A 14,649-nucleotide genomic window follows, 5' to 3' on the forward strand; every position below is an offset into this window, starting at 1 on the left:
TTGAAGCTGAGTAACTTGGGGGTAAGTGGGTGGTAGAGGATCCAGGGCCCACTGGACTAGACCACAGATGGAGTGGAGGAGGCGCCCTTCCAAAGCACTTTCCAGGTTAAGCCTGAGGAGGAGCTGGGGGTGGAGAGAGGAGAACTGATTCTCCCCCAATTTAGCTCCCTCTGGAATAGGGGCAAGAGCAGGGTCAGCTGAACAGAGAGGGAGGGAAGTCTTCCAAGATCCTTAGGGACTGAGGATTGAGGGGAGGGGTTCTGGGAACCCCCAGGGGAAGGGAATTAAAAGAAGGGCCTTGGGGGGACGGTGGAATGCCCTTGATTTGAAAGGGAAGAGTTCTAAAGTGATGCCGAGGGGGAAGTTGGGGACTCCGGTCGTCTCGCCTCAGGGTGTGTCTGTCTCCGCAAGGGGGTCAGCCACCCCCTCCCTCCCCTCCAGCCTCCGTCTTTAGTATAGCGAAGAGTCCAGACTGAGGAAATTGGGGGTGTGGAGGGACCAATGAGAAGCTGATCCGCTCAGAAAGGTTCAGGGAGAGAGCTGGCTGGGTCTACACCCCCGCACCCCCCTTCCCCCGCCAGAACTTGGGCTTGTCCTATTTGACGTGCCTGCCGAAGGGGACGGGAGAGGGTACTGACCCGAGGAACAGCCCCGCGACTTCGTACTCCCCGCTGCCTAGGCCGGGCCGGGACGCTGCCGGGCTCGGCGGGGGCGCCCCTGGAAACCAGGATGGAGGTAGGAGCGGCCAAAGGCTCCAGAATGGCCAAAGATCTCAAAGGAGCCCCGGTGGGGAGTCCCATACTAGGGGTATGGAGGTGGGACCACGAAGAGGATAGGGGAGAGAGATTTGTCTTGGGCTTCGGCGGGGGTCTGGGTTGCGCCGCCTCTGCTCTGACCAAGACAGCGCCTCCTGCTGGCAGGGCCGGACCCCTGCTGGTCAACAGACGGGACCCCGGGACGGGTGCCGCCTCCTGGAGGGTGTGTGCGGCCGCCGGCGAGTGAGCCCAGGGGGCGCTGCAGCGGGTGGGGGAGCCACCTCGCTTCACCTCGCGCTTCGCCTTCGCGGGCGGAGTCCCGCGGCCCCAGAACCCAGAAGAGAGGAATTACAGAAGAGGCTCCCCAGGCGCCGGGCGCATCCCGGCTGGGTTCTCTCCAGTTGGATCCCGTAGGAGCCACCGGGTCTGGGCCTGGGGCGGGTGCGTGGGCGTGGTTTCCCCGGAACCCAGAAGGAGGGCTTGACGCTGGGGCAAGCGAGGCGTACACGAGCAATAGTCCTTTTCGATCCTTTCCTCTGCTGAGGACGGGTCGAAGCCGTCGCTGGGACCGAAGCGCCTTTCTTCCTCGGGCGCTGGAGGATGGGCGCCGGGCGCACAGAGCTGGGGCCAGGAGGGAGCGGAACCTTCCGCCTTAAAGCTCTGGAGCCTGGGCAGCCCTTGAGCTACTCCCGCCTTCTGCCTGCGGCGGTGGGAGCTCCAGAGTCCCTTTTCTGGGGAGCGGGTTGAGGAGGAAGGGAGGCGGGGGGTGTCGGAGAAGGTAGGCAAGATATGGGGATGGAAGGACAGTGGAAGGCACCCAGATAAACAGGGAAAAGGAACCGTAGAGAGGAGGCAGAGATGGAAACGTAGAGAGCAGGACTGAAAGGCGACAGAGGAGGGAGAGAATGACAGAGGCGGCGAGAAAGGGAGGGGGAGGGGGAGGGAAGGAGAGAGAGGGGGGGAGAGAGAGAGAGAGAGAGAGAGGGAGGGAGAGAGGGAGGGAGGGAGGAAGGGGGAGGGAACCCGGAGAGAGGGAAGGGAGCAGGCGTTGGAGCCCGGCGGGCGTGGGGCGAGACCAGGCGTGCAGGCGGGAGCCAGTGTGCAGAGCAGCGGCTGGGTCCTGTTCCCGCCTCGGAGCCCCTGGCCCGGGGAAGGGGGAGAGGCCGCCAGCCCGGTCTATGTCTTTTTCTGACTCCAGTGCAACCTTCCTGCTGAATGAGGTAAACGCGGGGGCCCCCTCCCCAGTGGGTGGGAGAAAATCCCGTTAACACACCCCAGTGGGTCGGAGGAGAGCTAGGAAGAGGGCTGGCATTTGGGGGAGACTGCAGTGATGGGGAGGGAGGGAGGCCAAGGAGGTGAGGCTAAGGGTAGATGAGGCAGGTAGGAAAGGAGGGAGCAGCCAGAGCTAGCAGCTTCTAAGCACTGGGACTGGGAAATGGGAGCGGAGGGCTGTCTGAGGAACCAGAAAAGAGGCTAGATATGGGGGGTGGTGCTCTGCCAACCTCCCCTGATGCCACTCCCTGGGGCAGCCCAGCAGCTAGGATGCTAGGGGCTTTGGTTTTATCCAGATCTTAAATACTGCTGGGGAGGACTTCCCAGAGATCCTAGTTCCTGCCTCAGTTTCCCCATTTGATGCTCAGAGATTGAGATCTTCCTAGCTTCCTAAGTGCACTTTTAGGAGAAGCTAGAATGTATTCCAGAAGCTCCCAAGAATTCCAACTCCCAAACCTGGTTATTCAGGCTCGCCCCCCACCACATGTCCTGCTTCCATGCCTTGGGTATCTGCCAGCTGCCAGTCTAACTGCTCTCTCCTAGAAAGAGAACAGGAGGAATCCTCTCCTCCAATCTTTATCCCCCTCTCCCCCGCGCCCCGCCCTCAGCTCTCTATGCTCCTCCTGGGAAAAACAAAGGGTTAGGGACCATGTGTAGATTGACAGGCACACGTCTTGTTACAGGACAGGAAGTCAATAGGTTGCCATGAGAACTGGAGCGGGCAGGTGGTGGGTGAGGCAGGAAATGGAAGGGGGCAGAGATAAGGGAATGAGGGAGAGAGGCTGTGAAGCTTCTGAAAGACCCAGGCGATGGGCCCAGGTATGAGAAACTTGTACACGTCTCCTGGAGGTGGTTGGCATGGCAATGCTTGCTTCATGAGCAGACTTAGGCACTACCATCCCAGATGGGGATGAAGAGAACAAGGTGTGTGACTAATGAGTGAAGTTGATGGCAGATCCACTGTTACCTACAGTCCCCAGGACACCCTGATGGTGGAGGGAGTCCCAAAAGGAGAGGCCAGGGGAGTAAATTCAGATGGGGAGAGAAGTAGATGCCCCAGCAGCTGTCTTGTTTAGAATCATCTCCCAAGAGAGAGCACCCTGAGGGTCTTATTCTTTCACATTTCATGCCTTCTTTCTGCTTCTCTGGAAGGACAGAAGGAACTGAATAGCATAAGAGACAGAATGACTGAACAGGACAAAGAGACAGAATAATATGATATAAGGAATACTAAGAGACTGGGAGAGGGCACAAAGTGAGACGACAGAGTGTCTGGGATCTTCCAATACAGAGGAATCCAACATATAACCAACTCCCAAATGGTGCTGGACTCAGGAGTGGGAACTGTGAAAAAGGACTGTCTCCCTCAATAGTGAGCCACAGGGCTCCAACAAAGTTGTTTGCCAAATTCAGCAGGAGGATGAATTTGGGCAGGGCTGGACTGCACCACTCAAACAGGGTGGTGGCAGACTAAAGGCAGACTAAAGACGGTCTTAAGATGAGGCCCCTTCTCTTTCTCTTGCCAAGGGAACACGAACCAGTGAAAGAAGTGGGAGCCAGGTGGTTTGGGTGGTCTTCCTCTCTCCCGTACAGAGTGCTTCCCTACTACAGATCTCATCAAACCCTGTCAAAGTTTTGGTTTTCTAATTCCCTTGTAGCCCAGGAAGGTAAGGGGATGAGCAAATTTCTGATTCACCCTCCTGAGTGTGAGACACTGGGAACGGCGAAGGACTGAGCTCCGAAGCTCTCCAAGTGTAACCCTCTGTGTATCTCACATCCCCCTGGGGGTGAGAGGGAAAGAAGGTAGGTAGGCAATCAAAATTCAAAGGAATAATTTTGCTCAGGACATGAAAAAAGGAGGGAGCTCAGATAGGTGGTTCTCTGAGAAAGTTTCCTGAAGATAAGTACTGCTTCTCCGTCTCTAATCTCAAACGTTGGTGCCCCTTTGAAAGAGACTGATTGGTACAGGTGGCTCCAATCGGGATACCGGCCATCCCACCCCACCCCCATCCTTTTGCTAAAGAGGGCATCTTGCCTTACAATAGTGACTCTGCGGAGACTTGCTCTTCCTCTCCCAACCCGTGTGGCCAGGATCGCACCTTCTGTCCCAGACACAACAATCCCCTTACCTCCGCTCTCTGGTTCCTTTCCTCCTCCTTTTAGGCTTGCCTAAAACAGCCCCTCCCTCCGCCGGTTTCCACGGATGCCTTGGCAATGCCTGGCACAGTCCTTGGCAAAGAAGTGAGGAAGGGAACCCCCATCCTGGCCAGACTAGGATGAAATCTGCCCGCGCAACAGGTGTGGGGTGGCCGGACCCAAAACCTCACCCTTCGCACGGGTTGGGCAACAAGGCCCTTTGCTGCAAGGGTCCCAGGAGTGAGGGGGCCGAGAGCCGGGGGAGGGGGGAGCAGGGGCTACTTTCTTGGCATTGGCCTGGGGTCCCTAAACCCATTTCTCTCCACTACCACAGCGGGGTTTGATTTTGGAGTCTCCCGGGCCGCCAGGGCCCAGACACGCCGTCCTCACACCTGCCGCCCCTCCCCCGTCTGCCGCTCGCCCCCGCCCCGCCTCCTCGGTATCCCCAAATCTCCCCACTTTCCTGCCTCCCCCCTTCCTCCCTCTGTCTCCGTCCCTCCTTTCTCTGGCCCCCGCCTTCGCGTAACCTGCGCCCTCTCCTTCCTCCGCTGGGTCTCGTCTCCGCGGCGCCCCCTCCCCTCCCCCGCTCCAGCCCTTTGTTTCCCGGCGGAGTATTTCCTGGGTTGCCGAGCGTCTCTGTCTCCGCATCTCTCCTCGCCCCGCCTCCTTCAAGCCTGGATCCGCCCCGCCCGCAGTCTCTTCTCCCCTTCCTTCCCGCCGCCCCTCTGCCCTATAGGTGCCTGGGGACCCACCTTATACCCAGCGCCCGTCGGCCACCCTCTCCCGGCCGGGTCTCCGGCTCCCCCCGTGGCCGGCGCCCCCCGCCGCCGCCCCCGCCCGCTCGCAGGGAGAGGGGGGGTCAGGTGGGCGGGCACTATTGTTGTAGGAGCCGGCGCCAGATTCCTCAGCCGCGCTCGGGGTGGGACCGGCAGGGTTTGCGGGGTGGGGGGGGAGCGGTGATTTGAGCTCGGAGCAGCTGGTCTTCGCGGCTCGCTCGCTCCTTCGCGCTCTCTCGCTCTCCGCCGCCGCCCGCAGGGCTGCGGGGCTCAGTGGCATCTCCCGGGCGCGGCCCGCTGTCCTCGCCTCTGCCTCCGGGCCGCTCCCGCCCCCGGCGCCGCTCGCTTCCCCCCACCTGGACTCCCCCATGTATGACGACTCCTACGTGCCCGGGTTTGAGGACTCGGAGGCGGTGAGTGCCCACGGGGAGGGTGGGGGTGGGGAAGTTGGGGTGACATCCTCTCCCTCGGACCCTTCCCCCAGTTCAGGACTTTGAAAAACGCCTCTGTGACGGGGCAGGCGTGTAGGGGGGCGCTCCAGGAAAGTGGGGAGATGGGTTTTTCATGCTAGAGGGTCCCCATCGCCCCAGCCCTAGAGCAGGGGGCTTCGGGTGTGCAAAGAGGGGCTAGCGTAGCGAAAGAGCTCGGAGCAGGTGGCTCCACAGCCCAAGACAGAAGGGTAGAGGGAGGAGGGGCTCGAGGCTGAGGGCACAGAGGCTTTAGAGAGGCCTCCCTCAATGCCCGGAGTTCCCAAGGGAGGATTTGTGGGGTCTGAACACGACAGCTATAGCGGAAGCTGGGGCTCTTGCAGAGGGAGCCAATCCAGACCTCCTGTGCCTCAAGTAAAGGACAAATTAGGGAGCCTGGAGAACAGCAGAAAATCCGATCCCAGCCTCTTCGGAAAGAAGGATCATAAAACTTGAGGACCTCCATTATCCCCTTCTGCTGTCCATCTGAGCGTTGCCTTATCTCCTCACCGTGTCTTTAGCCCGGCTTCTCCCCTAGGCTGAAAACTGGGCACCCTGCACATGGGTGGGCCAGCTGACTGAGCCCCATCCATTCCACTCCTCCTGCTGAGGCATCTTCAGAGCAGCAGGCATCCTGAGCTCCTGCTCAGCATGGAGGACCTGGAGGTGAGGCCAGAGGAACTGAGAGCCTGGGGATGGAGAGGAAGCTCTTTGCTCAGAGAACCAGGCAACTGATAAATATTTAATTCTCCTCTTTCCTTTTATCTCCTGACCCACTGAGACAAATCAGCTCATTAGGCAGTGATTCCCGGAGCTCAGAGAGCAGGGAGAGTGCCTGGAAAGATGGGGCAAGGATGGGCAGCAGCTTCTTAGTCCCTTCTCTCAAACATTTAAGGAGGCAAGAATGTCTCCTTATGAGAGCAACGAGATGGCTTGAAGGGGTCCCTGATAGGTAAGGAGGGAGGAGTACTCCAGGGCCTAGAGGGGAGTGTTTGAGTCTTCTCCCCTCTCCTGCTGCCAAGCCCAGGATAGATGAGTTCTCCGGCGAATAGGCCGCTGTCAGTCCTTCTCCGGACTGGGCTCCTGCTGGGCCCAGTTCCCCATTGGGCCTCTGGGGCTAATTACACTGCTGCTAGAGCAGATGATTTTCAAGGCTCTGGTGGACACCGCTTTCTGACAGTTGAAGGGACAGCTGGCACGGCCCAGGGTGCCAAGGTGAGCTGGAAAATGAACCTCTCTGTGGGGCTGGAGGGCCCTAGAAGGTTCTTCCTGTCCCTGGTTGAGAAAGCAGGGGTTGTTGGAAGGTAAAGATCGACATGTGGATGGTGTGAGGGGGCAGCCTGCTAACCCATCACTCACCCCCCAGCCCCTCTGGTTCCTGGATCACCCTCCCCCACTTCCCCTTCTCTCAGCTGGCTCCTTGCTCTCCCTGAGGCCCCCTCTGAAGCAGTAGGAGGGAAATCAGGCTCTAAATAAATCCAACGGCTCATCTCCCTCCTCTCCTTCCCCCGTGCCAGGCAAGAGTGGAGCTGCAGCCTGCCCACACACTCACCAGGCGAGGGGGGCACCACCAGGGCACGGTGCCAACTCCTGGCAGCTCCAGAGTACTGAGCCTCTAGCTGTTTTGGCATAACAGGAGGTGGGAGAGGTGAGACCCCAGAGTACGTTTGGCAGGGCAGCCCTGACTGGCTTCCCTGAGTGATACCAGAGCTTGAGAGACTCCGGCGTAATGGAGAGGGGATTCCATTCCGAGCACACTCATTAGACATTTAGGAAGAGATCCCATCATTCACATCCTAGGGGGAGAGGCCAGGTAACCCAGGTGTCCCAGGCAAGGACATGAAGGTTACTAAATTAGGCTGAGAGCCTGGAGAACAGAGAGTAAAGGTCAGACTCCTCTCCCAGTACGGGTCTGGACATCTAGGAAGCATCTGATATTACGTATTAAAGTGAGTGGTCATTCTACTTGGCCTCCTGCCTCCCAGCCTGTTGGCCCCTATTCACTTCAGCCAGCCATTTGCCACAGAGGTATCTCTTGTCCCCAAGACCCTGGAAGGAGGACCCCACTCTACTGATGGTGCAAAGGTTCTTCCTGGGGTTCAGTTGCTCATTATCCTGCTGCCAAGCTAGCCTCAAGTTCTCAAGAGAGATGGGGAACATTCTCTATATAATAATGGAAGACACCCCCCCCCACCTTGTGCTATCTTCATGCCTTTGGTCTCCCACAGACAATTGTGTTGCGCTTACGCTCTAGGACATGGGCTGCCATCAGGCTGACCAGCCCTCTAGCCCATGGTGGGGCTGGGCCAGAGGGCGTGGCCAACAGCAGGTGTGTGAGTTTGTCTTCCCCACCCGGAGCCTGGCCTCTGCTGCCTTCTGTAGGTGGTCATGCACAGTGGGCTTGAAGGCATGTTCCTCAGAGAACATTCTACTAAACTCCCTTTCCTAAACACACATGCACACATTACCAAGTGGACCCTTTATCTAGGCTCCTGCCTTACCTGTGCCACCTGCATCTCAGAATTGCTGGAAGGATCACTTCAGGCTTCTGCCCATAAAGAGGGGAAACTAAAGCAGGAAACAAAAGACTCCCTTTTCCCTAGACTGAGGGGGAAGCACAGATATCCTGCCTTCTGTCCTCCTGTCCTAAGGTCCAGCTTCCCTTGTTCAGTTTCGCATCTCCCTCATGGCCTTAAAGGTGAGCTCTGTGACCCTCCAAATGTACCCTCATTGCCCAAAGATCCTTGCTGTGAGCAGACTCACTCTCCTGGCTAAGGTTACCAAAGACCCACCCCAGCATCCCCAGGGTTGCTCCTGGCTGGGTTGCCAGGGACCCACGTGGCCTTCCTCCAGGGCTGATATCCCCTTGGGCAAGGGGTGGGGAGACATAGGCCAGGTGGTAGGCGTGGTCCAGCCTCACCTGGGCCCAAGGAGATAGCTTTGTGTTGCCTTCTCAGTTTGTCTTGTTTGCTGCTAGTTGTTCCAGCAGGTGTGAGAGGAAAGAAGTAGGTGGAGGCGGGGAGAGTAGGGAGGAAGTAACTTTCAGGAGTTGGGAGCCCTGTGTCCTCCTCTTCACCCTGGAAGGGTAGGGCCTGGGGGAGATGAGATCGAAGAGGGTGGGTAGCTGTATCCTGACACTCAGGGCTAGTGTCATGCCAACCAATGTTTCTTGACCGTACCTGGCTGGCTGTGCTCCTGTCAGGCATTTTAAAGGGATAACATCCAGGCTGCTTTGCAGGCTGTTGTGAACAAGAGGGCTAGGTCTTCTGGACTCGCAAGATTCCAAATCATCTCCAATATATCATCTTCAACACATCTCCCTTCCCTCTGTCTTGGAGGACATGGTCAAGGGGAGAAAAGGGAGGAAGGAGGGAAGTGAAGGCTGTGTTCAAAGGTGCAGTATTAATAGGTTTAGGGAGGAAGGGTCCAGATCGTAGCACACATGGGTTAGGCTGGCTTTTCTGCAGCCCTAGAGGCACTGGGATGTTTCTCGGGGAGATAGGAGGAACTGGTGGGGTCAGCTGCCCCCGTGGAGATGGAGAGGCCAAGGTTAGTGGAGACACCACTGTAGGGTTTGGAGGTGCCTCTGTAGTGCCCTTCACACCTGAGCCCAGGGGTCACAGCGTCTCCCCTATGCCAGGGTTCAGCTGACTCCTATACCAGCCGCCCATCTCTGGACTCAGACGTCTCCCTGGAGGAGGACCGGGAGAGTGCCCGGCGTGAAGTGGAGAGCCAGGCTCAGCAGCAGCTTGAAAGGGCCAAGGTATCATCTTGCGGGCTGGGGGCAGGCCAGGCCAGGCTGGGTGGAAACTTGTGCTAGGTCCTAAGTCTCAAGGGGTCAACGGGCAGGATGTGCATGAGTGTGCAAGAGCATGTGTGTGATGGGCAGGCTGATGGGGCACTGGAAGGGGAACTCTGAAGCGCCCCTCATTTGCACCTATGGTCAACTTCTCTAGCACAAACCCGTGGCATTTGCTGTGAGGACCAATGTCAGCTACTGTGGCGTACTGGACGAGGAGTGCCCAGTCCAGGGCTCTGGAGTCAACTTTGAGGCCAAAGACTTTCTTCACATTAAAGAGGTGAGCAATTCCCTCCAAATAGAAAGCATTTAATGTCTATTTCTCCACTCTTGACCCAGTTCCCATGCCTCTTGCTTCAGTCCTCAGTTATAAACAGTTCCCCAAATTCCTCAACTCTAATCCTTAACACACCCCGGCACACCCCTCACATGCAAGACCTAATCCCCAGGGTCTCCATCTTCCTGAGACCTGGCTTGGGCCTCAATCTCCAGATCTGTAAAGGAAGCAGTGAGATTAGTTGCCTCTTAGGTTCCTTGTGACAGCCATGATGCCTCACACCGAAATCTTGGGGGCCTCAAACCTGGCTGCTCTGCCTTCGGGCACCTTCTGCCCCCGACCCTGACTCTGCCGCTTGTGCTGCCTTCCTCAGATCAGCTCTCTGAATGGCTCCCTGACTCCTTCACACCAAAAAGCCGGGACTGAGGCCTGGGCCTGGGCGGCCTCCTCTCACCACCTCTTTTGCTCCACCCCACCCCTAGAAGTACAGTAATGACTGGTGGATCGGGCGGCTGGTGAAAGAGGGTGGAGACATCGCCTTCATCCCCAGCCCCCAACGTCTGGAGAGCATCCGGCTCAAGCAGGAGCAGAAGGCCAGGTAAGCACAGGGCTGTGACTCAAGAAACACACACCCCAGAGGTGTGCATGCACTTTACCCATGGTCCACATCACCACACAGGCAACACGTTATCCCCCCACAAATACACGCAGTGTGCACATTTTCACCGCACAGATACAAATGCATACACGCAAATGCTCATATGTCACACATACTTCCCTCACTAGCTAAAAGATAAGGAAATGTATCCAGCTATTAAATGATGTGTAGCACAGACACACAGACACTTACTGACCTCTCTTTCTGCTCTCAGGAGATCTGGGAACCCCTCCAGCCTGAGTGACATTGGCAACCGACGCTCCCCTCCTCCATCTCTAGGTAGCCTCCCCTCAACCCACCCATCTTGGGTAGGTGGGAAACTGAGACACAGGGGAAGGGAGAGTCTCCCAGGTGAACAGTGTGGGAAGGGGTTGGAGCTGGGAGAAGCCCAGGGTCTCCTCTGGGGAAGGGAATACCGTGCCCGCAGGGCCTTTCCCCTCTTCACCAACTTTAATCTTTTATTTCCTTTTCCAAAAAGCCAAGCAGAAGCAAAAGCAGGTGAGTCAAGGAAGGGACCTGGGCTTGGGGGGCTCATGGCTCTGGCCTTGGGGACAGGTTTCTGGGCAGTCATTGTTGGAGGGGCAGGAGAACACAGAGGGGAGGGAGCCTAGAACTTCTGAATCTGCCCCACCCCCAGTCAGGTGAAGGGCAGGACACACAGCCATGACTTTGCCTGACCTCAGGTCAATTCTGCAGGCGGAACATGTTCCCCCATATGATGTGGTGCCCTCCATGCGGCCTGTGGTGCTGGTGGGACCCTCTCTCAAAGGTTATGAGGTAAGAGGAAGTCCCTGACCCCAGAGTCACCTCCACCAAGCCCACCACAGGAGGGGCCCAGGAACGGTGGGAGGGGATGTCCCTCCCCACAGGCCCCCTCATCAAGGTCTTCATGTGGAGCGGGTGGGCTCCACAGGATGCTGCTTCCCTCCAAGAGGGGCCTCAGTCAGTTCCACGCCTTTCCTCTCACCCCTCCCACCTAGGTCACAGACATGATGCAGAAGGCCCTCTTTGACTTCCTCAAACATAGGTTTGATGGCAGGTAAGCTGCCCTGACCTGGGGTGGCATGAGAACCAAGGAGAAACCATTGCCTTCTTCCAGATGCCTGTAGCAAAGTCTTCTCTAAAGTGAAAGTTGGCAGGACCTGGGTAAGGAGGGGGCTAGGCTTGAAATTTAGAGGTGGGCTGTGCTCCTCCACCCCGACCCAGGATCTCCATCACCCGAGTCACAGCCGACCTCTCACTGGCAAAGAGATCTGTGCTCAATAATCCTGGCAAGAGGACCATCATTGAGCGTTCCTCTGCCCGCTCCAGCATTGGTGAGGAGCCCCCATCTCCTTCTCCTCTGCCTACTCGAGCATTAGTGAGACCATCCTCCAACAACCTGCATTCCTGCCCAACCCCTTCCACTTGCCCCAGGATTGGCAAGAACCGACCCCAGTCTCCTCAATTCCCTCTGCCTGCCCAGGCCCTGATGAACACCCTCTCCCTCCAGTTCCTTCCCATCCACATTTGGGAGGCCCCAAAACCCTGTCAGAGTAAGAAGTGGGTGGAGCCACTGGTGAGCATTGCGGCTCGCTGGCTCCCTCCATAGCTGAAGTACAGAGTGAGATCGAGCGCATTTTCGAGCTGGCCAAATCCCTGCAGCTAGTAGTGTTGGATGCTGACACCATCAACCACCCAGCACAGCTGGCCAAGACCTCACTGGCCCCCATCATCGTCTTTGTCAAAGTATCGTCACCGAAGGTAAGTCAGCAGCGGTGATGGAGAAGGCTACCCTCCTAGAATGCAGTACAACTCTGCTTGGTTCCTGCCCGCAGGGACCGATTCCCTTTCCCTGCCTACCCCTTACTTAGCACAACTCTGAGTCATCGTCGCCTGCTCCTCATGCTGTACCACAAGCACAGTTCTTTCTAGGCCCAGCTCTGCCCTTTTCCCTCAGGTACTCCAGCGTCTCATCCGCTCCCGGGGGAAGTCACAGATGAAGCACCTGACTGTACAGATGATGGCATATGATAAACTTGTTCAGTGCCCACCAGTGAGTGCCTGGGCAGCTACTCCTGTGCCCAACTCTTGCTCTCCCAGGGTTGGGGAAGTGACGGAGATAGATGGGGGACTGCTGCTGAGAAAAAGCCAACATTTCCCCTTTCCCCTCCCTGCAGGAGTCATTTGATGTAATTCTGGATGAGAACCAGCTGGAGGATGCCTGTGAGCACCTGGCTGAGTACCTGGAGGTTTACTGGAGGGCTACCCACCACCCAGCCCCCAGCCCTGGACTTCTGGGCCCTCCCAGTGCCATACCTGGACTTCAGGTAACCATTTCCAATAGGCACAGATGCTCAGGCTAAGCCAGCCAAGGCAGCGCCCCTCCCTGCCCAGAGCATCATCCTTGGCCTCCAGTTTGAAGGCCAAAGGATCAGAGAACTCAGCTCTGCTGTGCAGAGCTAGAGCAGATGGGCGAAGGCACTTCCTGATGAGAGGGGAATAAAGCAATGAGATGGGTCATCAGAGGCCACCTTTCTAGGACTCAAAAGAGACACACTCTCCAAACCGTTCTCCTAGCCTGTCTTGAAGTCAGAGCCTGAATTTTGCAAGAGTCAAAAGCACCAGTTTTCCACGTCTGAGGTGGAAGAATGCTCCTGTATGCTTCTCCTTCCTTGCACTATTTGCTGTACCCAGGGACTGAGTTGAGGGGGAGTATCCCCCACCCTATTAGAGGTGGAAGGGAGGCCAGGGCGAGGTCTGCACTGCCTCACTTCAAGCTGTTGTTGCCCCCAGAACCAGCAGCTGCTAGGGGAGCGTGGTGAGGAGCACTCACCCCTTGAGCGGGACAGCTTGATGCCCTCAGATGAGGCCAGCGAGAGCTCCCGCCAAGCCTGGACAGGATCTTCACAGCGTAGCTCCCGCCACCTGGAGGAGGACTATGCAGATGCCTACCAGGACCTGTACCAGCCTCACCGCCAGCACACCTCCGGGCTGCCTAGTGCAAATGGACACGACCCCCAAGACCGGCTCCTCGCCCAGGACTCGGAGCACAACCACAGTGACCGGAACTGGCAGCGCAACCGGCCCTGGCCCAAGGATAGCTACTGACAGCCTCCGGCTGCCCTACCCTGGCAGGCACAGGCACAGCTGGCTGGGGCGCCCGCTCCAGGCAGGTTGGAGTTAGACTGGCATTAGGCTGGCACTAGGCTCAGCCCCTAAAACCCCCTGCCCGGCCCCAGCTCCAGGGCTGCCTGCAGTCTGGGAGAAGCAGTGACCCCCCCAAGCCTCCCATTCCAGGTACTAGCTGTGTGTGCTGCACCCCTGGCACCTTCCTCTCCTCCTGCACAAGAAGCTGCCCCACTGGGCAGTGCCCTCAGGCCAGGATCCCCTTAGCAGGGGCCTTCCCACCAGACTCAGGGAAGGGATGCCCCCTCAAAGTGACTAGAGGGTGGGGGTGTGGGCAGCACGGCCTGAGGAAGAAACAAGGTCCCTGAGCAGGTGTAATCCTAACAGTCAAGAGACTCAGGGGTTGTGCTTTGGGGTCTGAGGGCCTCCACTCACCTCACTGCCACACATTAGAAATGAGACAATCAAAGCCCAACAGGGTGGCACTCCCATCCATCAGCTGGGGTGGGACATCCACACAGGCTGGAGCACAGGCAGGCTAGGCTAGGGCCAAAGGCCTTACAGCTGAAGCTCTTGAAGGGAAGGGCTCTCCTCACCTGCCAGGAAGCTTCTTAACACCTGAAAGGACCAGGGACCAGGAACAGGGTCAAGCCAAATGGCGGAAGGGAGCCAGCCTGGATTAGGGGTTTGGGAAGGGAAGGCGTGTGTAGCGGAGAATGTATGGACAGCTTCGGGGGCCTCCTTGCCCCCCTCATTCTTTTGCTCTTGCATCCTGTCATTTCTGTTCTTGGCTCTCATGCCTCCTGGGGAATATGGGCCTGACTTTATTCCCTGATCCATAGCTGCTGCTTGTTAAGTTAGGGTTAGATGGGGAGAGATAGGATCCCGGGGAGAGATAGGATCCCGTGGACAGTCCCCAGAGGCCCATCTACCCGGCTACCCTTGACTTACGGCTCTAGTGTGTGACCTACAGAGCATGCTCCCCAAGACCCTGCCCCACCTCACTGTCATCACTAATAAACACCATCCACAGTCCCTCAGGCTCCTGTTCTCTGTCTGTTGGCTTAAGCAGCCAAACTCCTCACTGGATGGCCCGAGTCTGGAGGAGGTAAAGAAGTATCCTGGCCTCCTTTCTGTCACAAAGGACCCACTGAGTGGGAAGGGAAAAGGACAGAGTTGGGAGAGGCACCACACTTCCAGGCACCCCTTCACCCACCCCCTCATGCCCAGGGCCTGGAGGGAAACTTTCAGCAGCACAGAAGGGAATTGTTTAGGGAGGTGGAGAAGAGGCTTAGTCACAGCCTTATACCGTCCCTGCCTCAGGCCCAAAAGGTCCAGAATTTGTTGCAATTTTTAACTCCATATACTTGCCCAGCTCTCTAAGGGTTAAGGAAGAATGTG

At 57.5% G+C, this 14,649-nt stretch overlaps 1 protein-coding gene across 6 annotated transcripts; it reads left to right on the plus strand.

Annotated features, from left to right (window-relative positions):
• The first annotated feature begins 615 nt into the window (after positions 1-615).
• Positions 616-14,288, plus strand: CACNB3 (calcium voltage-gated channel auxiliary subunit beta 3). 6 transcript variants are annotated; one of them, XM_032492722.1, is made up of 15 exons: positions 715-735; positions 921-1,165; positions 1,954-1,975; positions 9,047-9,169; positions 9,363-9,485; positions 9,965-10,080; positions 10,355-10,419; positions 10,619-10,638; positions 10,837-10,917; positions 11,121-11,179; positions 11,347-11,456; positions 11,732-11,883; positions 12,080-12,175; positions 12,300-12,449; positions 12,916-14,288. In XM_032492722.1, the coding sequence occupies exons 1-15, from the start codon at positions 730-732 to the stop codon at positions 13,228-13,230; spliced, it is 1,683 nt and encodes a 560-aa protein (XP_032348613.1). In that variant the 5' UTR covers positions 715-729; the 3' UTR covers positions 13,231-14,288. The 6 variants fall into 6 exon arrangements, with proteins under 6 accessions (XP_006177734.1, XP_032348613.1, XP_032348616.1 ...); XM_032492725.1 differs by lacking the exons at positions 715-735; positions 921-1,165 and adding exons at positions 3,686-3,830; positions 4,191-5,352 and having other exon boundaries at positions 1,761-1,975; XM_032492723.1 differs by lacking the exons at positions 715-735; positions 921-1,165 and adding an exon at positions 3,686-5,352 and having other exon boundaries at positions 1,761-1,975.
• The last annotated feature ends 361 nt before the right edge of the window (positions 14,289-14,649 follow it).

This window comes from Camelus ferus, chromosome 12 (assembly GCF_009834535.1).
Source record: "Camelus ferus isolate YT-003-E chromosome 12, BCGSAC_Cfer_1.0, whole genome shotgun sequence".
In the NCBI taxonomy this organism is placed as follows: Eukaryota; Metazoa; Chordata; class Mammalia; order Artiodactyla; family Camelidae; genus Camelus; species Camelus ferus.